The sequence below is a fragment of the Rattus norvegicus genome, chromosome 11 (genome assembly GCF_036323735.1).
Source record: "Rattus norvegicus strain BN/NHsdMcwi chromosome 11, GRCr8, whole genome shotgun sequence".
Classification (NCBI taxonomy): Eukaryota; Metazoa; Chordata; class Mammalia; order Rodentia; family Muridae; genus Rattus; species Rattus norvegicus.
In genome coordinates this window covers 76,548,376-76,575,895 of record NC_086029.1, presented here as the reverse complement: position 1 = coordinate 76,575,895, position 27,520 = coordinate 76,548,376, and the positions used below count along the sequence as shown (strand labels likewise).

At 43.8% G+C, this 27,520-nt stretch overlaps 1 protein-coding gene across 1 annotated transcript; it reads right to left on the bottom strand.

The window, feature by feature from the left end:
• Window positions 1–16: 16 nt before the first annotated feature.
• On the bottom strand, window positions 17–6,718 carry Ndufb4 (NADH:ubiquinone oxidoreductase subunit B4). The gene is made up of 3 exons (NM_001037338.2): window positions 6,449–6,718; window positions 1,610–1,756; window positions 17–133 (listed from the first exon to the last, which is right to left on the bottom strand). Exons 1-3 carry the CDS (start codon window positions 6,626–6,628, stop codon window positions 71–73), a joined length of 390 nt encoding a protein of 129 aa, NP_001032415.1. The 5' UTR covers window positions 6,629–6,718; the 3' UTR covers window positions 17–70.
• Window positions 6,719–27,520: the final 20,802 nt, after the last annotated feature.

The following is a 27,520-nucleotide window of genomic DNA, read 5'->3' as shown; positions in this document are numbered from 1 at the left end:
TAAAGAAACTGTTCAGTGACTGATTAATAGGAGATTTATTGATGCAAGAACAGAGGCATCCTTGCCGAACTTAGTAGGAGATGCTAAATTTTCTGTCCAGTTTTCCTTCCTGGATAAGTCTTTCCTTTTTGTCCTGTACAGATTAAAACAAAAACAGACAAAATATTAAAGAGCGAGTCATTCTTACAAGGACATGGAATAACGGCAAATCAGGAATAAAATATCATTGTAAGCCCATCTCCTAAAGCCAAGGACTCTGAGGAAGTAACAGGAAGCTAAAGTTAGGACAGTAAGAAAACACTTCATTCACAAGTTCCTTAGCTAATCCTTAGTGATCAGAAGGAACTTCCCCATTCATAAGCAGGTATCATTTGTTTTGTGTTGAGGCAGAATCCCACCCTACAGCCTAGGCTAGCCTAGAACTCAGCTGGCCTCAGACTCATGGTGATCCTCCAGCCTCAGCCTCCTGAGGACTAGGATTACAAGTATGAGCTACCATATCTGTAGACGGCACAGGTAAATGCAAACAACTTCTGGAAACGTGTTTCCAATCAAAAGAAAAGAACTTTCAGAGGAGGTGGCTGGCCTCGTCTACAAGGCTGCTCAAGCCCTGGACTGTGTCAGGAACCGAGAACTGGCATGGAGCAGTCTTCTCTGTGACCACGCAGCCAGGCCTCTGAGGACAGCAACTGGCATGCTACCTCTGCTTCCGCTGTTGGGGTTTAGTGTGTTTGCAGAGCAACTCACATGCAGAGCTCAGCCACAGAGCACAGGCTAAGTGAGCCCTATGTTCTGCTAACACTCAACCAATGCACCATCTCTAACAAACGCACCAGCAAAGGTGAAGGACTTCTCCGCATCTGAAAGTCAGTCTCAAACAAGGTTTTAAAACAGATGGGGTCACTCAGTCCTGGAATCCCAGTGCTCAGGAGGCTTAAAATTGGAGACTGGCCTGGGCGACATAAGGAGATCTTCTCAATTCTGTCTTAGTAAAATCAAGTTTCTATACACCCTCTAATGAGAAGATTAATTTTTTTTGGTTCTTTTTTTCGGAGCTGGGGACCGAACCCAGGGCCTTGCGCTTCCTAGGCAAGCGAGAAGATTAATTTTTAAAAAGTTGTGGGGCTGGGGATTTAGCTCAGTGGTAGAGCGCTTACCTAGGAAGCGCAAGGCCCTGGGTTCGGTCCCCAGCTCCGAAAAAAAGAACCAAAAAAAAAAAAAAAAAGTTGTTACGGTATTTACTTGCTTAATAATCACATTAAATTTTTCTTATATTATTTGGGAAATAGGAAAAATTTCATGAACTGAATTCTGCTCTCATAAATTTAAACTAACCCTAATATTACCTTTTTAATACTGCAAAGTAGCCATTAAATCAAACCTCAAAGACCCATAGGCTGCCATGTTTTGTTGTTGTTGCTGTTTTGTGTTTTTAAACAAAGTATCAAATCAATGAAAACTCCAGCTCTTTCCAGAAAGGAATAGAGACAAGACAGAGAGGGAAAGGACTGTTCTCGGGGAGGCACAGAGAGAGATCACCACAAGGAACTGCTGGGGGCACCCAGGAAGGACCTCTCAAACCAGCTAAACATCTAGCCCTATTACTTACCCTGTCTGTTTTGATAACGTAATACCAGAAGATGAGAGGCCCTAAACCTGCCACTGCTCCTAAAAGTGAGTTCTTGGGAGTGGGTCTGAAATTAGGATAAACATTTGCTGATCTTGCATAGGTCCAACGAATCAAGGCAGGATCCTCCTGAAACGAATAAAACAAAGATTTACATCAGCCTTGAGGAGGACATGCTGAGGAGGAAACTCACGGGGCTGTTGTGAGGGAGCACACCAACCTTGAACCCCTTGAGGGGCTGTCTGATCTCTCCCTCCCAAGTCTGAACTTGCCATGGGACTGTGCCATGACTCTCCCGACTGCTTTCTCGTATTCAGAAACTTTACTTTGTCCCACCCCCTATTTTCTCCTTTTCTTTTTTGGTTTTGGTTTTTTTTTAAACTCAGTCTTGCTCTGCAGCTCTGGCTGATCTGTAGCCCAAGCTGGCCTCAAACTCATGACAATCCTCCTGTGTCTCAGCTTCCCAAGTGCTGGGATCATAGGTGTGCACCTCCTATGGTCAAGACAATTTTCTGATGAAACTGTTCAAATCCTGCACGACTGAAAGATTCCTCTAACCCCCTCTAGCTTTCTATTGACGATTTAAGATTCCTAACTTTAAACGCAGAGACGCCGCCTCTCCCCTTCATCACTTTCACGTGTCCCTCAGGCTTAACCAAATCCTTATCTTGCTTGGAAGTGGCCATCAGAACCACCCACGGCCCTGATGAGGAGAGACCTGAGCTGCTCTATCAAGCTTCCTATTTTGCTTCTAGCACCCTTTCTAATGTAGTCACAATCAGTCTTCCCTGCTAATCAATTGCAGGATGATGAAAGCAGGCTTACTCCAACTCTGAATTATAGGTTTTTTGCTTTCTTTGGTCCAGAAGATCATACCAAGGGCATTGTGTAAACAAGGTAAGAGCTCTAACACTGAGCTATACCTCTCACCATGAACATGATGGCTGATGTTTGAAAAACAAACTATTACCTTCCACACTACTAAGTCTTGCGAGAGAGAGAGAGAGAGAGAGAGAGAGAGAGAGAGAGAGAGAGAGAGAGATATCAAAAGGTCAAAATTGTCAAAAAAAATATCAGTTTATCTTGGCTAAGAAAAAAATAATTTAATATATTTATACTAAAATAATCTTCTAAGAATAGCAAATCTACCCCAAACACATAATTAAACTTAATTAGCTAAATCCCCAAGTGATTTTACAAAATTATTCTCTCCAATTAACTGGCAGATTAAAATAAGCAAATAAAATCAGCTTCAGTCTTCAGTATGCAGCATGAACATCTAAGGTCTTACCCAACACCAGGCAGCCATGAGAGGCAAGACTGAAATAACTTCGACATTTACATTTCAAACTAAACTGAATGCAGCCATTTGACCCTGAGGTGACCAGCTACAGCTCGAGGTAAGGAAGCCTCGAGTGAAGATGCTTCCAGCCTTTCAATCAGATCGAAACTCAACTGTGTGGGTGGTCAGCTCACTGCCAGTCGGAGGGTCTAACTAACCTCCTGCCACTCTGGAAGGGGACAGTATCAGCGCCTCACACTAAGGGGAAGGGCTCCATGACAGTAATGGAGCCAGCAGCGCAAGGCCAGAAGATGAGCAGCGCCTGCTTTTCTGCTAAAGAATGCGTCTGAATGCCACACAACGAGACTTCTCAGCTCGCTGGGCACTCACTGCTCTGCACTTTCATAGCTTCCAGAGCTGTCTTCTGGAAACAGACACTTCATTTCACACAATACCCGTAACTTCACGATCAAAACCAGGGGAAAGAAGCTGAGGAGATGGCTCAGTGGTTAAGAGTGGTTGGCTGTTGCTCTTGAAGAGCCCGCACGGTGGCTCACAGCCATCCCTAAATCCAGTTCCAGACGACCCAGTGTCTACTCTGGCCTCTTCTGGCATCAGGCGCATACGTGGCACACACACAGAAATGCAGGCAAAACACTCATACAAATGAACGGAGTAAATGGGGAGACCGCTTTCCTCGACACCACTCAGTGAAGTGCCCAGCCTCCGGTCTACTTCCTGAGTCCAGCTCTGCTTGGTTTCCTTCCTCTCTGCCCATCCTCCCTTCCTCTCTTTTGTTCTTCTCCTTCCGTTGCTCTTCAGTCTTTTAACATTGAGTCTTAGCTTTTGCTGGGTCTCTTCCAGACATTCACTCCACGAAAGAGGTCATCTGGTCACATGACTTTAAGCCCTTGTAGGCATGGTTACCAACAGCCTATCTCTAGCCCTAGACCTCCGTGTTAAACTCTGCATCTACCGGGGCATCCCCAAAGTACCGTAAACTGATCTATCAATATTCCTTTGAACCCACCACCAAATATGTTCCTGTCACATACTTCTAGTAAAAGGACCTTTGTTGACCTTGGAGCCATCCTCCATTTGTCTCATCCACCTGACAAGGCGCCCAGCGGGATCTTTTAACTGCTGTAAGGCCTCCTAGCTCATGTCCCTCTGCCCTCACTCTCTCACAGACAATTCTTAAGGAAACAGAGAGATTTTGTTAAGGTATAAGTCTCCGTTATGTGACTCCCTTCTCAGCAGAGATCTTTACAATGTCATACAAGGTCTGTTGTGACCAAGTCCAAGGGACCTCTTTAACTTTGGTTTTTCCCTGTGCCACCACCTCCCTCACTATTTTATCCATAACGGTCTCATCAAAAACGAAGTTCAGCATCGAAATACATTGTCTGCAATTCTCACCAATGCATCTAATATATAATAAAATAATTAATAAAGATGTTATTTCTAAAAGGCATGATGTTAAAAGGACATAAAATAAACTTGGCTAAGCCTCCACAGGAGCAGGACTGCTAACGTATTTTGAATGAGCTCTCTGGTATATTTTGAAACATACTAAATACTAGAGCTGTCAAACATCCCCCTGCCCTTGTACTCGGTCTCTTCTTGGCACGCTATTTTCCTCCCTCAGCTCTGGTTCACTTCTTTCAGATCTTTACTCCAAGCATGGGATTGTGGCTCAGTGGTAGAGCACTTCCCTGCTGTGGGAGACCATGGGTTTGATCCCTAACACTACAAAACAAACAAGTGAAAACAAGACACCCATGGCCATGTTGCAAACAGGTGCTTCCTTCCCTGTTGTACCCATGGCTGACCCCATCCTTACTTTCTGTACCATTCACCACATGACTTAGATTTCTAACGTACTTGGTATTTGTCATCCCCATTACAAGGACAGGTAGGTAGTTCTACAAGGACAGGGACTTCCAGCTGGCATTGTACCCTTACCCCAGTATCTCAGTCATAACAGGTCCTGAGCAGTTAGTTATCCCTAAGGACTAGACAAAGGGAGTCACATCTTCTGGCTGGTAAATAATTACTGGAATTAGCTAAAAGGACGAGTATCTTTATCTCTATTAAGAGATGAGAGATAGAAACTGCCCTGGGTTACAGAGATTAAAAAACGAGACGATTTGGGGTTTGAACTTCACACCTGACTGGATCCTTATTCTAGTTACTTTAAAAAAAATTAAATAAACAAACGGACCCGGTGTTATGGTCCATGCCCTTAACAGGCCAGCCTGTTCTACATACTGATTTCCAGGCCAGCCAGGGCTGTATATAGAGACCCTGTCTGAAAAATAATAAATTATTAATAATGATACCATACTGTCTAGCACATCAAGAGCAACTATGTGTATAGTACAGAATAGGTTATCTCTTTCACCCTGTAAACAAAGGCCTGGTTGAGGATAGTATATCTGAGCAGAAGAGGGCAATATGTGTCACACAGACTGACGGGTGTGACTTGTTTCTGGGTGTAACTGTCCATACAGTCTCATCCAGAAAGCCGAGAGTAACACAGTTCACTTCTGTGAACGGTTATGACATGTAATTTTTCAAACGTTTTTCAGGCCAGGCATGGGTTCCAAGTGGCAGTAACCCCAGGATGTGAGGCTGCAGCTGGGGAACTTGGAGATCTGAGCCACTTGGAGGCTCTCGTACTGTATCTGGCCACTTAGTGTAACTTTCCCTTGGTTGTTCTCATAACTTTCAAAAATTATTGAGAATGTGTAAGCAATTGTTGGAAAAATCTTTATTTTAAAAAAAAATCCCATTTTTGATATTTAGACAGCTTCTACAGAGGAAACTGTCTTAAAGCATACTACTTGTTAACACATCATATACGGACATATGTTAGTGGTGCTACATACTTTCTCGTTTGATTGTTTGATTTCACAACTCTATGACGAATGCACACCATTTTCCAGGAGAACATTAAAAAAAAAGGTATGGTTTGAGAGAGATTATGTAAATTGCCCAGGGATCACAGTTTGTTAGTATATGAGGCCAGGAGGTCTGATTGAAAGCCGGATGCATCAAGCTTCTGGTTCTGTAATAACACTTAATTTGAACAACCCCTATTCTCAAGAGAAAGAAGTGTCCTTCAGAGTTAAGAGCTTAAAGGCACAAAACAGCTTTTTATGCGGTACACTTGGGAGTACCGGTCCTGAACACGCCCTTTCAAGGAAGATACTGGGCTAGGTTAGTCACGTGTAATCTGCTTCAGAAGATATGAAGGACAATATCATGGCCATGTTTCAGATAAGAAAGCCGAGACTACGCAGAGTTTAACAACTTTCTCCAAATGGGGGGAACGGTCTAGCCAGGACGCAAGGCCAGCTGGGTCTGCAGCCGGAGCCCAATCCCTTTGACCACTGAGCATAAGGCTAAAGTTGAAGGACCAAGGGCTGTGCAGCTAGGGGCCGGTGTCCAGCACACGGATTGGAGCTGGGTGACCCCGCGTGTGCCCGCGCGAGATGCGGCTGCCCCGGCCCACAGTCCCGCCCGGCCCCACTCACGATGTGCGTTTGGCGTTTGGGGTCGTTGTACTGAAGCAGATACTCCCGTTTAAGCCGGGCCCTTATGCTCATGCGCTCGACCTGCGCCTTTCGGGTCTCCGGAGACACGTCATACTCGGCGGGGTCGAGGGTATTGGGGAGAGCGGCCAGGGGTGCAGGCTTATACTTGGAAAACGACATCTTGGCTCCCGGCGAACATTTGCGCCTGCGCGGATATAAGGGCTGCCCTCTTTAGTTTGACCTTCAGACTCAGGAAGTGCGCCTGCGCGCGCACAGAGTGCTCTGGCAGGAAGAGGTGGAAAAGAGGTAGAGTTCGAGGCGGGGCGGAGCCTTTACCCAGGCTCCCTCCAAGCCTCTCGTCATGCGTAGTCTGCGCACGCGTACTGTTTCTCTGTTTGTCTCCTTTTGTTTGGTGTTAAGCTCCTTTCTTTCTGTGCTACTGCTTGCTTGCAGAACTGGTTTCCTGAAGTTGAGCAGACTAGACGAGACTGGGAAACTGGGTTGTCTGTGGCTCCTGAAGGTCTACAGTTCAGGGTGCGTTCTTCCAAAGTGGGTGACCTTGTAGAAGGTCATTAATGTCTCCCAAATTTCCTTTTTCTTATCCTGGAGAAATGACTTTGACCCCGCACTCCTAGCAAAGTTGTTGGGAGTTAAATGAGACAACGAAAACAATGAAATTGCTTTCCAAACATTCCCTAGCTCTGTCCCACCCCAAACAAAAAAGGCAATAAGCTTTTCTAAAGATAAGCACTTTAGGACCAGCCCACTGTTAATCTCAAAGATGGGAGGAGAAAGACTACCGACTCAGATCGTTATGTCCAGATTAATTAAAGCCAGTTTTTTTGTTTGTTTGTTTTTGTTTTTTTTTGTTCCTGTACTCGAGCTGCCTCCCACTAAGGCAAGGTTCATTGGATGTGAGGAAGGTTTTTATAGCTCAGGGGTAGGGGATTTTCTAAATGGGGGATTTGTGGCAAAACAGGTGGAGTTACAGGAGAAGCATAATAAGTTAGTTCCTGAAACAAAGACAGAAAGGCGGTCGTAACAGCCGGTAGTCATACAAGGTACCCATAACCAGCCTTTTGCAAGACGAACATTAACTTTTTGAAACAAAAATGTGATTGCTATTCCTGGATCAGGCAGTACAGAACCATTTGTAGTTAAGGTTACAGGTGGGACATAGCCCAATCCTTGATTAATTAACAGCATTAATTAATGAACTTAGTTTGCCTTTACCATCAGGTGGCTTTTAAACCGAAGACGGAGGCAGACTGGTTCTTCACCACCTGAGTATAAGCTTATCTTTTGTAGGCATAAAATACCGTTTAATAGGAGAGTGGTGTTAGAGAGCGAGTGTTAACATGACTATAGTAGACCAAAAAAATAATGAAGAATGAAACTCCTGAATAAATGTCTTAGTGAAAAATACAAGCAAAACAAAACACCTCTCTCAGATCCTTAGTACTCCTCAGGTGCTGAAGATTAACCCTTACAGACAGGAAAGTAAGCAGCAAAATTCTAGTGCTTACCCACAAACCCTTGGGAGGCTGAGGCAGGAGCTTTGAGCTCAAGGTCAGCCTGGGGTACACCACAAACCTCTGTTTCAAGAGCATAAAAAAACGGCAATGATTTGGAGAGTAAATAAAGGCAGCGCATGCAGCTTTCAGCGTCTCTGCACCTCTCACCCCATCCCCCCTCCAATCCTCCACACGCTGCAGCCCCACCCCCACCCCACAATATCACTTCAACGCACGCAACAGGGTCTTTAGGTTCCCATTAAACACTCCTCGGGAGGCAAGAATAGAAACAACAACTCCGACAAGGAAAACTAGATCAAAATGGAGCTTCGGCTTGGCTCAAACTTCTGGGGACATGTAGGTATGTGGGGGAAACGGTTGCTAGGCAGAGACAGGGCCTAGAAAGTGTTGGCACCGAAGCAGTGAGCAACAACACTGCTGTCAAATTTATTCAACACTTTAATACTGTTTTAAAATATTTATTAAGCACCCCTGCATGAAGCATACCTTACACCGTTCAGTCTTAGTCAATCTTCTGGGCTCAGTAGAGGAATTACACATGAAATGGAAGCTGGATCCCTGTTATTTTTTTTCCCCAGTAGCTGACAATCATGCGGTGGACAGGTAGAGCGGGATATTTGCAAAGCAGTCCCAGGTCCAGGTGACTATCGAGCCCAATAGACTCATGGGAAAGCATGCTTCAGGGCAGGAGAAAAGTGATCGCATTCAATTTAAAAGGGGGGATGGAGAAGGGGAGGAGAAGGGAGAGGGGAGGGGAGGGAGGAAGAAAGTTGTTCTCAAAGATGTTTTAAAATAAGAGGAAAAAAATAGGTCAGTGTGATGTAAAATCCTAGATAGTACATGGATAACATTTTGAAATCCCTTTTAAGACATTGATATGGGAAGAGAGGAAGATAAAAAGAATAAAGAAATGCAGGAAGTGTGTGAGTATAAGCGGATTCCTGAAGTTGAAAAGGTGTGTGTGCGCGTGTGTGTGTGTGTGTGTGTGTGTATGTGTGTGTGTTCTTATAAAATCTTGTGTGCTTAGAACACGAAATAAGTATGAAATGCCTATTTTACCTTGAACAATAGATTTCAGAATGACCTGAAAATTCCCTCCTTTGTATCCTCCAAGATTTGGAATCCAGACCTGGAAGAAAAAAAAAAAAATTCACTCATGTTTTAACAAGTGGCACCGTTCCCTTTCCCGTGTTCAGAAACTATGATGAACACTCAGAAACCATACTGGGACAATTTTTTTTCTTCTCCAGACATTATTACCTTTACACGTGCTGGGGTAGGATGGGAAGTAAAAGGGGAACGTCTTTTCCCTAGGACCTGCTACTCTATACCATTGTCCCTTTTGTTTCTCTTCTCTTTCGGATGGATCTTAGAGATAAGTTGCCAATTTCCATAAAAAGAAATTGAACTTCAAGAATTCACTCATACAGAGTGTCTTCTCCCAGCCTTCCTCATTTATAGTCCATGTCTCCACTATGTTCTTTAATCATGCTTTATGACGTCTCCAACACAAAACTGACACCTCGTCTAGTAGGTTCATTCCTGTTACATTGTAGGGTTTTTTTTTAAGATTTATTTATTTATTTATTTATTTATTTATTTATTTATTTATTTAATGTATGTGAGCACACTAAGGCTGTCTTCAGACACACCAGAAGAGGGTGTTGGATCCCATTACAGATGGTTGTGAGCCACCACGTGGTTGCTGGGAATTGAACTCAGGACCTCTGGAAGTGTAGCTCTTAACCACTGAGCCGTCTCTCTGGCCTACATTGTAGTTTTATTACTAACCTTTTATTTCTACCTCACTGTTTGTTACTAGAATGGAGAACTATTACTAATTCATACGCTGTTCCAGTATAAAGGTTTTAAAAAGTCCTACTCGTTTTTCTATGCCTTATTCTGGACTGTTACATGACTCAGTCATGTCTTATGCATGTAGAAGTATTGCCTCATCTTCCCAAGTCAGTGCTTTCCTTCTTCTCTCCCCTGTCGCATCAGCTAGACTTCCGGTGGAATGTCGTACGGTAGCAGAAATCGTCTCCCATCTCGCTCCCAGCTCTAATAGGGTCCGCAGGTGTTACATCATTAAATATTATTTTTCCAGTAGGGCTTGGCAGAGCCCATTGTCGAGTTAAGAAATTTCTCTTGTATTTCTTGCCAAAATAGCCTTTTAAATCACTGATGAACATGTAGTTGATCACTTGATATTTCTATATTTTGATACATTATCAGCTGTTTTCTTTATATTAGTCTGTTAAAAAGACAGAAAGAAAAACCTTTTGGTTGTTCCAGGGAAAACTTTATTCCAAAGTTTAAGCCCACTCTGGTCATTCTGTGTGTTTCTTGATATATATATATATATATATATATATATATATATATATATATATATACATATATATATATATGTATATATATGTATATATACTATAATATATTATATATATGTTAAATTGCCATTTTACTTTAAACTTTACCATTCACGTTCATAGATGAGTTACTCTGTATTTTGTTTTATTTGGTTCTTGCTACCTTTGAGTATATTTACATGAAATAAGTTGGATAGATAGCTTTTTAGAGATATCTATTTAAAGATATTTATTTTGTGTATGTGTGTGTACAAGTATGTGTGTGCATGCACCTAATAGTATGTATGTGTGTCATGTGTGTGCAGGTGCACATGGAGACCAGAAAAGGGTGTCAGATCCACTGGTTGGTGTGAGCTTTACAGTAGTTTTAAATTAACAGCAAAACAACAAGAAGATCCAAATATTTTTCACATACCACCCAAACCACTCTCACCCAGGCACAGCCATTATCAGCGTCTTCCTCCAACAGAGTGGTACATTGGTTCCGAGAGATGGAGAAACACTCATACAAAATGATCACCTGTAGCCTCTAGTTTGTATTTAGCTTCACTCTTGATGCTTGGGACAAACTGTGATGTGATATATCCATCGTTATAATGTCCTGTGACATTTTTACTGATCTATAAAACCTCAATACTCTATATAGTCAACCTACCTCCTATCCACCAGCTCCTGGCGACCTTTCAGCTGCTGCCATAACCTCATTTTGGAGATAGCAGGACTGATAAAAGCAAAGGAAGTTACAAATGGATGCAATTAGAAGTAAGAAAGAGGAAGGTAATCAATTGATCATGATACCTCGTCCCTTCAGATTATCTTCTTTCACTTAGTCCTTCGTGACTCGATAGCGCTTTCTAGTACTCAACACTGATCCCTTATCCGCATGCCCACAGTTTATTCTGGTTTATCCACTCACCTGATGAAGAGCACATCTAGACAATTATGAATAGGACTGTCATGAACATCCCTGGGTGAGTTTTTGTGCAGACCCTTTGGGTAAATATCAAATGTATCAGTTGCTTTATTGTGTGGTAAGAGCGTGCTTAGTTTTGTAAGATGCTGTCAAGCTGTCTTTCAATGGGTCTGTGAGCCGGTTCCCACCAGTCATCAGTAAGCTCTCCCGTGGCTCCTGCCCCTTGTTGGTGTTAAGCATTGTCAGTATCCTGTGGGAGCCTGTGGGGCAGTGCACTGTTGTCATTTGCATTTCCTGGTGGCATGGGGTGAAACAGATTCTCTTCTGCTCATTTTTGCCCACTTGGGTGTCCTCTTTGATGGCATATCTGTTAAGGGTTTGGGCTCGGTATTAAATATTATTCTTTAGTATATCATACTAAATCATGAAAAGGCATTTTCATGTGAGTATATGACACGAGCGTACATGACCCCCACTGCCCCACTACCTTCCCTTTTCTATGGCCCATTTTCAGCCAGACCATGATCTTTCTTGCTGAGTTTTAATGATTTTGTATCTTCTAAATAAATGGACATGCCTTTTCCAAATATTTTCTCACGGCCCTGGGGTTGTCTTTTTATTCTGATGGAGTTGTCTTTTTGAGAGCAGAAGTTTGTGCTAAAGTGAATCTATCCCATCAGTTACTTCTTTCAAGTGTGATGTCTGGGTATTGTCTAAAAACAGCCATCGTTCACCCAAGGCGATTTTGTCTTTTTCCTACACAGATCTTCTAGGGCTTCATAGTTTTGTGTCTGTCTGTCTGTTTGGTTGGTTGGTTGATTTTTGAGACAGGGTCTCCTTGTGTCACCACACTCTCCTATAACTAACCGGCTATATAGGCCAGGCTGGCTTGATTCCCAGAGATCCGCCTGCCTCTTCCCCCCCCCACCCCCCCCCCCCCGCTGAAATGCTGGGATTAAAAGTAGGTCCCATCATGCCTCGCTCAGCTTTGCGTTTTAAACATAGGTTCATTTCCAATGTGCTTTTGTGAAAGATGTCTGGTTTCTATGGAGATCTGTGCTTTGCTTAAGGATGTCTACCAGTTTCTGTGCTTTTTTCTTTTTAATCCAAAATATTGTCCCTGCTCCATTGTACATCGTATTTGCGTATTTGCCAAAGGTCAGTTGGCTGAATTTATATAGGGCTGTTTCCGAGCTTCCTATCCTGTTCCATTGATCTCCCACTGGCCTGCCTGTCTATTTTTCACCGATACCGTGCAGTTCTAATCACCGTAGCTTTATAGCAAGGTTTGAAGACTGAAAGCATCAGTCATCTTTCTTCCCCTTCAGTGATGGAGTGAGTATTCTGAGTTTGTTCCTCACCTCTCCAAATGAGCGTAAGAATCAGTTTGTCAATAACCTATAAAACAAATAGCCGGGATTTTGATTGGGATTCTGTTTTCATTGTGCCTTAATCATTTGTAATCAGTAATTCTTTCACTTATTTTTTTTTAAAATATGTGTGTATGAGTTTTGCCTACATGTGTGTCTCTGCACCACTTGCATACCTGGTACCCTGAAGGCCAGCAGAGAGCATCGAAGTCACCTGAAGTAGAGTTCCAGAAGGTCGTGCGAAGGATAGAGGACAGCTTACAGGCGTCAGTCTCTCCTTTCACCACGTGAGGGACCCAGGGATTGAACTCAAGTCGCCATGCTGGACAGTCAGAGCCTTTACCCACAAAGCCATCTCGTCAGCCCCTAGATATGCACTATTTACTTTTCAAAATATGTTGGGTTGGGGATTTAGCTCAGTGGTAGAGCGCTTGCCTAGCAAGCACAAGGCCCTGGGTTCGGTCCCCAGCTCCGAAAAAAAAGAAAAGAAAAGAAAAGAAAAAAAAATATGTTTTGTTTGAATTTATGTTTTGTTGTTAATTTCGAGTTTAATTGCATTGCTGTTAAAGGACTTTGCCCTTTTTTAACACTTGCTGAGAGTCTGGGGTGTGTGGCCAGCTTTTCTCTTTGATGTCGTCTGGCTTGTTTATCCATGGTGGCGGTTGGGTTTTTTGATTGGCTGGGTGTTTTTTGAGACAGAGCCTTGCTGTAGAATTTACAGACAGAGAACGTGTGAATCATATCCTGTTCAGTGAGTTATTATGAAGCAGACACACTCTCTTAAATCATGGATATTTCCACTTCTGTAATAAGTAGTACCATGTGAATGCTAAAAGAACACACATGGATCTGTGTTCACTGATTTGAAGGTCAGATTGAGTTTGCTAATTGTGTTCTCCATCCCTCTCATATCTGGATTCACTTTTGTTCACTGGATCTATTCCCAATGTGGACTTTTGTTATAACCTCTCCATGCTAGGATGGCTTGTTAATTTTTCCTTGAGCAAAATGAGCGTGCCCAGGGTGAGCCAGAGGTGATGGACTATTTTAATGGGCATATTTCTGTAGATTGTTTTTGTTGCAAGAAAAAGAAACTCGTGCATAATGGCCTGCCAGCTCTATCCATTTAGTGTGCTGTAACAAACCAACAGGGGCGGGAGGAGATTTCTGCCGAAAATATACAGCACACTTCAAAGCACATCTGTCATGTAGACATATCCCAAAGCTTATGAATATTACATCCTGCATTCCTTTTTTTTTCCACAGACAGTCTCTCTTCCCGGTGTTAACATATATCCGTTCTTACTACTAAAGTCACTTACATAAGCACATATTTGTGCTTGAAAGGAACACTGCCTTTCCTAGACAACCGAAGATGACATTTTCTTGCAAGTCGCCGACTTAACATACAATAAGGTTAATCCTCTTAGCTCAGGTTATGCTGTTTTCTTCTTTGAGATAAAGAATTGCCTAGCATTGGATAGTCTCCTAGCTGTTTTTTTTTTCACATACATCTACTGGCCATACCCCCCAATTCTTTTCCATACTTCAGTCAGGGTGACCTTTTTAAATATACATGATCCTGTCACCTCTAATTAAACCCTCACATGATTTATGGCTCTCAGTGCAGTCTGCTGCCTACTTCCACACTGCACTTAACTCACACTCCTCAGCACTGTCTGCTCCACCCTCCCCAGCCTTCCTTCGGCTAATTCATTCCACAGGCCCTTTGCCCTATTTTAACAGTTTGACCTGATTCTTCACTCTGCCTTACATTGAACCTTACATTCTATAACAGACTTCTACCCTTCCTTCATAACTCATAACCGAAAAGGTCAAGTCCCATTCCGACCTTTCATAGCACTGTAGATCAATCCTCCATAACAGTAATTATTACCCCATTATACATTTTTGGTTATTTAGTTAATACACACACACACACACACACACACCCCAGCCTCCATCAGAACATAGGCTTTTTGGAGACTAGGACTACCTCAGATGTGGCTCACCCAACATCCCAACACCAGCACGGCGTGTGGTGCATCTCGGCAGTGGTGAATGGGTGAGGAACCACTGCTTTCCCTCAGTGTATGAACCTAAGGCTTCCACACCCTGCTTTCCTTCCACCTCCATCCCTTCTCCCATATACCCTAGCAATACTCCACTCCTCTCAGTACTGCTTTCTGAGCACTGTTCAGAATCTAAGTCTAAAGCAGCATCTAGGCAATGTAGACACAAAAGTGAATACAGAAGGGGAGACTCATATCACAGAGCAAATGCCTCCACATTTCAAGGCCTCTTTTCACCCAGTTTTTTAAAAAGATTTTTAAATGATCATTATTTTATGCATATAGGTGTTTTAGCCTGCACATATGTTTGTGCATGTGTGCCATGTGCATACCTGGTACTTACAGAGTCCAGAAGAGCTCATTAGATCCCCTGAAACTGAATTATAAGCAGTTGTGAACTATCTTGTGGGTGCTGGGAATTGAACCTGGGTCCTCTGGAAGAGCAATCAGTGCTCTTAACCTCCGAGTCATCTCTTCAGCTCCTGCCCCTTGGTTCTTCTTTCTACAGCATTGGGAACAATCTTATCCGACACCACCCTGACCACCTCTGTTCCCAAGTCTGCCCTGGGAACCTCTCCAGCCAACCTGCCAACTCCTTCAGGTCCACATGAATTTCTCTCTAGTAAAAGCTGCACTAAGACCTCTCATGTGCTCTGCATCCCTGGCCACATTCTAGGGAGAATGCCCACCATGAAACTTGTTCTTAAACAGAAGGGTGAGGGAAGCTATAAAAACATTGTCTGTAATTCCAAGTAAGACAAGGAAAATAGGATGCGTACTTGGGAAAAAATAATGTCTCCATTTGGGTGTTTTATGAAAAAGTTTCTAGGGTATTTAACCACTCAAGTGCACCTTGATGGCCATTATATCTTAGTCAGCACAAATAGCAAAGAGGGCACAGGATACCATTGATAGAGGGGAGAATATCACCAATTTGTTCAACCAACTCCTCTACTTGTCCTTACACCTTAATTTTGCAAACACAGAAAAATATAGATGTCTTTAAAAGCAGGACTTTTCATGTGCTTCTCAGTCATCTGAGTCCACCTCAGCCTTCGGGGCGGCCCACCAACACGAGGCTGTGGCCGAGCAGGCTGCATGCTTCCCCCAGAGTCCTCGCTTGGTCTGGGAGCTCTTGTCACCTGCCTTCCCTGCCCACAGAAGTATGCTCTTAATCTCTCTCGGTTTAGGATTGACCGAAGCAAGTCTTGTGTCCAGGGAACTCATTCAGTGGGAGGCACTCTAAAAAGGGCGTCTTCTTGGATTGGCAAGCTGCCATGGGCAAGCCTCTGACCTGGTATGAAGGCTGTGGAATGTACCAGAACTTGGGGACAAACATGTAGAGTTTGGAATACTGTCATTTTCTCAGTCCCCCTGCAGTTTAAAATCATTGCCAGCCAACAGATGATGGGACCACCTAACAGCCTCTGTCTCTTCATCTATGGATGGAGCTTTGAGGAGAAAAATGAGATCACAAAGTCTCAAAGTCCCTAATGTGGGGCTATAGAAGACAAGGCAAGACATCCATGCTTTCTCCTGGAGCAGAGCAATCAAAAGGATTGGTAATTCTTCTGTTCCAAACCTCGACTCATAACAAGCTTGCTCTATTCACACCTAAAACCCAACCACACACTCTTATGGCTAAATGGGGGATGCTAAAGATCTATCTGTAATGTAGCATTTATATAAAGTGATGGGTTTCATTATAGCATTTTATAAGGACATACCCACTTCCCCCACTGCCAGCGACTGGCTTTGGCATCCATGTGGTGGGTAAACTGAGGTGCTTAGAGCGGCTGATGGGGGTGGATCCAGATATCTACAGGAGCTACTGCCAAAGGCAGCCAGTGATTAAAAATTTACTCAGCAGACTTTTTTCTGAGAGAACAAAGCTTAATTTACTGGGACTGGCACTCCCTGTGGCCAGAAGGAAAACTATGAACTCTTTAACTTCTTGGGTTTGGTGAAAAAGAGAAACAAAGAAAATTCACACAGACACATACACACACACACACAGAGACAGACAGACACACACATACAAAAGGTAAAGTCTAATAACTCTGTACACACAAATATATACATATATGCATGCATACGTATATACATGCATAAATACATATATACATACATATATACCTGCATACATGCATAACAGGCAGACACATTTACACATAGAATGGTTAAAGCAAAGCTTCAGCAAGCAGGTTCTAAGCTTTTCATATATATATATATATATACACACACACACACACACACACACACACACACACACACACAATCATTGGATCAAGAAAACTCTGACATACACCCAGGCAAGCTTACATATATACACAAAGTTGCTGGGTGGAAGGAACAGCCTGCCAACCCCCACTCACACAAACCTTACACACACACACACACACACACACACACACACACACACACGTAGTTGATGGATTAAAGGACCAACAATGTTCCAGCCCTCCACACCTTCTTCTTCTTTCCATAGTTTCTATATCTCAGAAAAAAGCTCTCAAGCAGTATAAAACTACAATGTGATTACATTTTAGTTTTCTTCTAGTAAATGATTATGAAAAAACAGTGTGCTCTCCAATGCCTTTACAAGAAACAGCAATATATAATACAGGTAAAGAAAGCAAATTATTCCCCCAAACACACATACATTCGTAACTAAGCAACGTGTTATACAGATTAACAGACTATAAGCAAGCAAGGGAGTTTTCTCAGCCAGTCTCTCTTACTGGCAGGCAGCAATGTGCCGTTATAAAGAAGGGAGTGATTGTTTTATTATTTATCTCTAAGGGTAATCTTGTAAGAATCTTAAAAGAATCACAAATATAAACTTTTATATAAAAATAAGTCAGAACTACCTTAAATCTTCAGAATACATATCTGCTCATCAGCAGCTCTTAATAAATCGTATCAGGAAGCTGAGGGCAAAAATGGGCGTAAGAACTCAATCACCACCAATCCAGGCTCAGTGAGAGTCACGTCAGCCAGTGCTGCCACTCTTCTTGGTCCCTGACCGTAAAGGTCCCCATCTTAACTAACAAGACTTCTGGACTTCAGATTGTGCCCTAAGATTTTCTACATCAGAGCCAGTAGTAAAAACATCTCAACCTAGCTTCACTGACAATTTTATTTTTCCAAATGTTTTCTAACGGTGGCGGTCACTGCGGACAATCTGCATCTCTAAGTTCTTCTCTAGGGTGGTGGTTGAATCATTAATCTGCTCCAGCAGCAATGCCTGAGAGAGATCAAGCACTTTTATTGTGAGTGCCGGAGGTACTGTCCAGTGAGGGACTGGAAGCCCCCTTAAAGTTTTCATATAGGGAGGGCAGCAAGCAGAACAGAACTCCGTAACAGCATGAAGTCCTCAGGACATGTGGTCCTCAGGGCCCTGCCACACCAAGGCCCACTCACGTGGTAACTCGCAGGCGGAACTCCATGAGTTCTAAAGCCGTCTGTCCTTCCTTCTGCATGGCCTTTGGCACCTCACCCCGTCCCCACACTGCTGCTTTTATGTCACGTGAGTCCCCTTGCCTTCCTCCGCCCTCCTCCCTCAGCCCCCTTTTCCTATTTTCGTGACCTATACGCACTCGTTCACAAAGTTAAATCTAGACTGTACATGTGATTGAGGACATGCGGCATCTGGGTTTGAGTCTCGGTTAATTTGCTCAACGGAATGATGTGCAGTTCCTAAAAAAAAGGTCACAATTTCATTTTTCTTTACAGCTGAACACAGTTCCATTGGATATATGTTTCCCAGTCATTGTGCCATTGTTTTTCCTTAAAACTGAAGTCACTCTCTATTTTTATACACCCAGACACAGAAGGTTTCATTAGACATTCTTTCAGGAGGAAGACATCTTGAAAATCGACCTCCAGCCATCCACACCTGCTCGGCCCAGGGCCTGGGTCCCCCTTGCCCATGAGGTGAGGTAGAGGGGTGTGCACACCCTCCTTGATTAGCTCATCCCATGGCCTCTTGGCTCTTCCACGAGCTTTGTAGATTTTGTGCTGAAGAAGAAGGCGTTCTGACAGTCTTCATTTTCTATCTTCAGCCTTTGAGCCTGGCTACCCTGGTTCCCTGTGAGCATCCCTTCCTTAACTCTTCCTAAAGCATGGCACCGAGGAGGACTCTTAGATTGGCAAGTGACCATCTAGCTTAATGCCCAGCCTCTCCTGAACGTCAAAGGAAAGTCTGGCATCCCACACCGGTGTCCTTTTCTCCTCCCCAGGTCCCCAACCAAGTTTGAAAACACTTTCAGGGCTGTGTTTTATCATGGATGTTAAAGGCAAGAGCAAATATATCTTCCTGGAAGCGTTGCAAGAATGTCTGGGTAACATCTATTATTTCTTCATTGTGAAAAGTTTCAAACATAATAAAAACATAGGGAATGGTATAATGAACTCATGTTCCTCAACTTTTACAGTTTTCTGTATTCTTGTCCCTCTCTTTTAAAAACCAGTCTCCATGTATACATGTGCACACATACGCACGATACATTTCTTATCTGAAGTCAAGCCTTGCTAGCATTTCGTTTTATTGACTACTTTGGCCTGTATTTCTGACAGTTAAGAAGGCTCCTTTTGTGTATCACCGAATGCTATTATCACACATAACAAAAGCACCAGTTATCTCAGGAGCATTTTAAAAATAGGATTCTGGAAAAAGCAGGCTGGGAGGATGAGTAATACAGAGGCTTGCACTGCGGCGGGCGAGAGCTTCAGGAAGATGTTTTGGCAAATGGGGTGCTTCACTTTGACAAATGACAGCCCGGTGGCACTTTCTCCCACACATTTGGAGTTGGAATTACATTCTTAACCTCAAAATATGTTTCCCTAGGTCAGATTAAGGCATCAGCATCTTCCCAGAAGATTAGAGAGACCCCCGATTCCTTACAGAGCCCTCCCGCTCACCTCTACCCTCGCCATTCCACGCAACCATTCTGTTTTATTTGTTTTTGTCAATGTCAAAGTATTGGGCACAAAATCTGCACTCGGCACACTTCCAGGTGTACAAAGGATTACTTTCCACTATCTCAGATAGTTTCAACATGCTACATCAGATGTCTAGGACTTACTCACTTCCCTTGTTAGGAATTCCCCATAAATCCCTCCCATCAGGCCCTGGTAACCACGGTTCTGTGAGTCCACACACTTGGGTATGAGGATAGTCACGTGAATGGGACCACACAGTATGTCTTTCTAGGGTTGACTTATTTCACTTAGCATAATGTCTTCAAACATTCTCCCGCTGCTACACATTATACAATCCCCTTTCTCTTTCAAGTTCTGTCCTATTCCAACACATGCACATAGTGCGTGTGTTATCCATTCGCCTGCTGATGACAGATGGTTAATTTTTTTTTTCATATTTTGGGAGTATCATCTCGGGACCTGGAATGTGCTTGTGAATGGATACTCAGAAGTAGGATTATCAGGTCAAATGGTGGTTCCATTTTTCATACTAGCTGTACCATTTTGCACTCCCACCAATATCCCCACGTGAGGATTCCAGCTTCCCCTGCGTCCTCTCTAGTCTTTGGAGAACTGCTTGGTTAGGTTTTTGTTGTAATGTTTGGTTTCTGTTACGGTTGTTTTCAAGAATAGTCATCCTGAGAGGAGTGACGGGATGTGTCGTTGTGGTTTCAGTTTGTATCTGTCTGGTAGTTAGTGACGATACGGAACTTTTATTTTTTGTTGTTGTTGATTTTTGTTGTTGTTTGGTTTGGTTTGGTTTGGTTTGGTTTGGTTTGGTTTGGTTTGGTTTGGTTTGGTTTGGTTTGGTTTGAAACAGGGCATCACTATGTAGCTTTGCCTGTCCTGGAGCTCCGGTCATAGACCAGGCTAGCCTGGAACTTGGAAATCCACTTCCTCTGCCTCCTGAGTGCTAGGATTAAAGCCACCACTATGCTGGCTACATGTGAACACTTTTAATTACACATACTGAGCATTTATTTTTGGACTCAAGCACTCAGTATTTTTTCAGTTAAGTTTTTCTTTCTTCCTTTCTTTTTTTTGCTACAGGGTTTTGTGTGTGTGTGTGTGTGTGTGTGTGTGTGTGTGTGTGTGTTCTCTTTCCTTAACCCAGGCTGACAGTACTTACAATGTAGCCTAGGCTTATGGAATCCTCCTGCTTTAACCTCCTAAATGCTGAATTTAGGGATATAATGTTGCAGGATATTGGCTCACACTGTGAACCCTGAGACTGTGCTATTTACTGGCAAAACCTATTTCTAGTTGTGGTGTGACTCCGCCTTAGTACATAACTTTAATCCCTCTGGCTGGAATAGAGACATGCCTTTAGTATATATCTTTATGCCAAACAATGAAGGTAAAGTTAGTTTGTTGAAAGAAGCATCCATGTTTGAAAGTGATGTCTATTTGAGTGGCAAAGTGACAAGCCAGAGAAAGATTCGACAGAATAGGATCTGCCCAACTTTCAGGAGAACAGAGAGGAAAGCGAGGTGACTTGAGAGAGAACAGCACAGAGAGAGGAAGGAGGCAGTTTTACCATGAGAGTTTTACAGAGACAGGTTGAAGAGAGAACAAGCTAGACACAGGTGAAGACAGAACGAGCCGGAGAATGAGAAGGAGCCAGAAGATTAGAACAGATTGCCAGAGTTAGCTTGAGGCTAAGCAGAGCAAAAAGTCAGAGACTGGGTAAGAAGCCAGATTGAATCAGGCAGTTTGGAGACTCAACAGCTGAGTTGAACCAGCCAGCCAGAGTTCAGAAAGAGCTAGATGGGTGAGCTTGTTCAGTAGCAAGTCTCAGAGTCTGAAAACATTCTAGACCTGGATAAGATTGTACAGAGGCCAGAAGCTTCCATGACTAGGCCTAAGTTAGCAGACAGAGGCAGAGAGCCTCTGAGATGAAAATTACATCGGAAGAATAAAAGATACCTTTACGACATAAGCCACAACCCAACTGTAGTTTCTCATTTCGAAGTCCTAGATTTCAAGATAAGAAATCCTGTCTTCAACCCCTTCTTCCCCACTCCCACGTGTGCTTCATCTAGTTAAACCCATCCCTTGCCTCCACACTGTGGTATTAATTGGTCTTTATTTGTTGGAAACAGGCATTTGACTAAAAAAAAAAAAAAAAAAAAAAAAAAGATCTGAGAGATTGAGAGAAACCCCCAAGCCTGCATCAAAAAGGTGGGACAAGGTCCAAGGAAAGTAGGACGTGGTACCCTGAGTACCATCACTGTCTCCAAAGTCACCCTAGAATATACCTCAGAATCCCCTACCCAACATGCCGGAAAGCTGGGGACTCGCACTTCAAACCACCAGTTTCCAGACTGACTCCAGTCTGTGATGAGTAGTGGACTGGGCACAAGCTGTCAATCTTCAGTGGTAAATTCCAAGGAAATGTGGGTGGGGCATGGCTGACCACACCCACCACTTTCCCTTTCTCCTACACAGGGCCAGACTGAGAAATGACCTTCTCAATGCCAACCAGACTCTGGTACATTCCTAGTCAACGATAAAGATCTGTGGACGATGCTCAGGCCAGTGTGGCTTACTTAGATGATTAGGTAACTGTCAAGTCATTTGCCGGCCCCTACGTACTTTGATGCTACTTCTGTAAGTGGCCAACATTTAGAATTTAGAATGGACTTTAGCTAATCGAGAATGATTCCTGTGTTTTTAATTAAAATCTTGTCTGTTGATCCAACAGGCTAGGAAGGGAAGGGACAAACAGGAAGTAGCTTTTGGCTCAGATGGGCCCCAATGGTGCAGCCCTGTCCCTTCCGGAGCCCTGCAGAGCCTCTCTATTGCACGGAGGCTAGCCTGGAACCTTCGGCTCCTTGTTCTTGACACAGGCACATTCTTTAGGAATCTCAGATTTACAGGCTTACATAACACCCCAGTGAGTCAGCATGTTCATCAGGACATCAGGATGGGTTCAGTGCAGTGGGGAAAAAGGGTGTCTGGTGCCGAGAACACAGGTTCAATTCCTGCATCTGTCTCCCGAGTCTAGACAAGCAGTTCCACCTCCCCTATTCTGTCTTCCTTTGTCACACCCGGGTCTGTATAAAGATGAAATGAGACTCGGTGAGACACAGTGTTCCTGTTCCCGTTCCCTTCCGCATCCCCGTGACCTCCAAAGGCGAGTTCTTAGACTCACTGACCTCCAGCTGAGTGCTATACTCTCTGATTTATCTCCGTCTGCTTTTAGCCTCTGTGAATTTTAGACCGATGTCCGAATGAGCTCTTTGTCAAGGAACACTGCTCCCTCCCATTCCACTCTGGGCAAAGCAACCACTTTGCATGCTAAAGTTATCGGTGCCAGCAGGGCCAGGCTGTAGGAGGGAGGGACTTATGATGGCAGGGGCTGGAGCAGCCCAGACTGCAGTGGCAGTCCAAAATCAATGATTTTCCAGATACACACACACACACACACACACACACACACACACACACGCGCGCGCGCGCGCGCGCGCACGCACACTCGCACGCACACTCGCACGCACGCATACAACCAAAATGTGCAGGAAAGGGTGCGGCAGTTAAGAATGGTATTTCTCCCCACACTAAACAAGAGCATGATCCTGAGGATGCTGCTCCGCTGGCCTGAGCAGGTGATGATTTTGGAATTGTCCTTCCCCAAAACACCTGCAAATTAAAAAAAAAAAAAAATCTAATCCTGGTCAGCAAAAAGCGCTGCTGCAAATGGTCCTTTCCAGCTACACAGTATCACAAGATTAGGACAGGATTAGTAGAACGAGCCTTTTCAGAAGCTTTATAGGTGGCCCAATACACGGTAAGCAGTAGTCAATGGAGAAAATATCCGTAAGGTAAGAGTGGCCCATAGGCATGCAAAGAGGCCTATACATAGAAAAAATCGTCGGAAACTACAAGGGGAAGGGGTGTGTGTGTGTGTGTGTGTGTGTGTGTGTGTGTTAATTTGTAAGATGATTAAATCACTAACGTCACTGAGCATTGCCAATCTGAGCTCTCCAGAGACTGAGGCTGGAGGAGCAGGAGCTCCAGTCCCGACCTATACAATACACACACACCGATCATGAAGGACTAAAGCACTGAAGGTCAATATTCTATAGAACCCTGACCCCGACCTTCCTAGCAAGCAAGGCCAAACTGCCCCTGTGCTTGTTCAATGTGCAGCAGGGAACTCAGTCCCTAAGGTCGAGGAACTGGTCCCGTAGTTACTCAGGAGAGGAAGAAGAGGATATATGGACCCGGCCACAGGGCTGGTTTGAAGGGAGGAGGAGGCAGAGTGAGAAAGAAGCAATCGTCGGGAGAAGGCGGTGAGATGGTAGTTCTCCTTCACCCTGAACATTTGTTTACGTGACACTTAGTCCCCAGAGCTCCTGGAACTGCAAGATAAATAGCATCAGTGTGAGAAAATCTGCAAGGACGTAAACTTAAATATTAACAGCGCTTCTTCTGTGCTGTTGATTATGAATGTCCCGCCTGCCTTTTCTTTCTCCTTATCCACAGTTCCAGAACAGGGGAGCATACCTTGGCCTTACTTGTATTATCCTTACTCAGGAATAATCCCCCTATCCGGAGGGAGCTCATCTTGTTTGTCACTGCATCTCAACAGCCTACAACAGTGTCCAGCATTTAGCAGGTAGGAGTTCAACCGATACTTGCCAAGTGAACGGGTACGTTAAAAATAGGGGGGGAAAAATCAGATGCAGGTAACAAAGATCTCATCTCAAAACAGCAAGGGTTGGTCTTTTGCCTCCCCAACTCACACTGAAAAATATTTTTAAAATTGTGTTATCACAGTACATAAATCAATTTACACATATATGATATATATATATATCAACTTCACGAAGTAATATTTATTACTGCTTGTGATGCACTTTGATATTTTAAATTTGCCTTTATTTCATTTGTTGACCCACTAAAGTCGTTTCAAAACTAACCAACGGGTTCCAACCTGCAGCCTGAAAGAGCAGCAAGCTGTTAGTTTAAGCACGGTTGTTCTGTAATAAAAGGCAGGGAGGAGGGTCCTCCATGTTTATACATCTCCTCGAACTAGATGGAAACATGCAATTATCAAGGGTCGTGACGGTCAGTTATGTACCCAAGAAAGGCATGGTGTCTTGACTAGAATCAGTTAGCCAACTCCACCCTGTACATAAAGAATTGACCCAGAAAAAGGAATTGTTATTGCAGGTCTTAAGGGGGAGCTGGGGCTAATAACCTAGGCTTGGACACTGATCCCCCATGGATCAATCAAAGAGATGGACGACTGGCAGGGAAGAAGAGTGAAGGCCGACTTAGGCAATGTGCCCACACTGGGAAGAGGAACAATAATGACCCCCTGAGTCTACTTTTCAGTCCTAACAGGAAGTTTAGGTTTCAATAGAGGGACATAAATATTCCTGATGAAGGTGTGGGCCTATTCATCACCGATTCATCCCTGGTCTGGTCTGGTCTGGTCTGGTCTGGTCTGGTCTGGTCTGCAAGTCAGCACCATGTGGCATCTCAGGCTCCCCCTATGGCTGTCACCCAATCCAGGCTTTCTTTCCCCAGTGCAAACCTTCCAGAGAAATTCCAGTCCCCTAGGGTCCATTTCCTGGGCAGTCTGCAGCTTGAGGGACGTACACAAGCACCCACCTTTAGAACTTCACTCCTGCCAGGATGCTCAGGAGATGACTTCCTTTCTAAACCCACTTAATGGATGAGAAGGATAAAGAGAGGCTACAGCGACAAGAATTCAAGATTCCTCTTCCTATGCCGACTGACGCTTCGGCCGAATACTTGAGACTTCCGTTTCCTCGTTTATAAAAGGGGAAGTTGACCATGATACTAATCAAGGCCATTGATAATGCTGAAAATTGATATTGTAGAAGTAAGAATAACACAACAACCTTCAACAAGCCCCTCCCAGGTGCCAGACACCAAGCCAGTGCCTTACGTACAGTAGAGGAGAACATTTTAGAATGCAGTGTTCCAGGCATTGCGTTTAAGGGACTCAGTTCATTCCTTATAACAACCTTGAAAATTATTTTATTTTTGTATTTTATTGACCTAGATGTAGAGAGGTTTAGTAACTTTTTAAAGGAACAGGTACTCAGTGTAGTGTCCGGCGTCATCTCTGGTCCACAGTGGATGATCCATACATATTTACTCAGAGTCACTAAAAATAGTGACTTAGGACAGTCTGGGTTTAAACCCAGGTCTGTCCTACTTCCAGATCAATCTTGCCTCTATTTAATTCATATAACTTATTCAAAACAATTGGTGTTCGGACGGTTGCTCATACGCTTTCCAAGGCTGAGAAGTGGTGAGTCTTAGGGCAAACAGCCATTTCAACATCTAGCTACATAATTAGCTACTGAGTTCCTACCTCTGCCTCCTGGATGACTCTATAATTAAGTAAGTTTGTAAGACACAGTTAGACATATTCCCTTGGTCCCTAGAATGCTTAACGTTTACCCAGAGGGCAAAACTTGTAGAAAAACAGAGGCCTGGAAAATATTTTATCATATTTCCTCCCTAACCAACCTAAACAATTATGAAACAAGATTTTTTTCCCCTTTTTAATCAATAAACACGCATTTTCAGAGGTCTGATCTTGTATAGAATTTCTCCAGTGTGCTTTAGAAACAACAACAAAAAATTGATTTGATAGTACGTGAGGAGATCAATGTATTGCTGTTTCCACCAAGCAATTGGATGGATGTAAGAAAGATGGGTATTCCACAGGGGGAAGACATTTTCTCATGTGCCTGAGACACAGCCCCATTTATGCCTCTGGACATAGCAAGACAGGTCCAGTGAGAGGTTCTCACAAAGAGCAAGCAGGTAAGAAAATTCCTCTTTCGTCCAGCTCCTTCCAGTTACTTTCTGTGGTGCTCCTGCCTCTGACTCAGTCATCAGTACTTCCCAGGCCTTGGCCTATTTCTCTGTTGCTCCAGCTTCCAAGTTTTCTAGACATTCTCAGCCTTTGTGAGGTGTCACAGGGATACCCGTGGACTTCATTATTAGCTTTTTCATTTGTTTATTTGTCTGGGGCATGGCTGAGGAGGCAAGTATGGGCCACAAAACATACGTGGAGGTCAGGGGACAACTGCAGGAGTCAGTTCTTTCCTGCTACTACGTGGGTCCTGGATACTGAACTCGGGTGTTAGGCTTGACAGCGAGCACCATGGCCCATTGATCTGTCTGGATGGGTTCCCTTTATTATTGTTTTTGAGATAAGGTCTCAGTATACAGCGAAGGGCGACCTCAAACACGGTTCTCTTTCCCTGGCTTCCCCAGTTGCTATGGTACAGGTGAGCGTCACCACACACCCTTTTAATGGAGATTAAGCCGGAACTGGGAGTCAGTAAGGGTCCTGGCAGCTGAGTTTGTAACTTGTTATCTCCCTCCCTCCCTTCTTCCCTCCTTCTTTCCTTGTCAAGTCCTGAGATCTGGAAAGTCTTTCTTGTTGCTGAAGCCTGAAGAGTGTGATTCTCCCTTATTTCCCTCTGCACAGGGGCGTCACTGTGACATTACCCATTGGCAGACCTCCTGTCTTGAGTGGCACAGCACCCCTTTACCACAGGCAGCATGATGGGAGGCGCAAACCCTTTGCATTTGAGTCAGCTGAAGAAGAAACAGTGAAAGTCAGCATCGTGGACAATTTCCTCGCCTCCTAGTCCATGTTTGCCCACTTCTGGCCTCAACCTGTGCTAACTCCACCCTGCTCTCAGCCAATCTATATAATCGAGAGCAGGCCTGGCTCTCCTATGAGCCAGATGTCTTAGTCACTGTTATATTGCTATGAAGAGACACCATGGCCAAGGCAATTTGTACAAGAAAGCATCTAACTGGGGG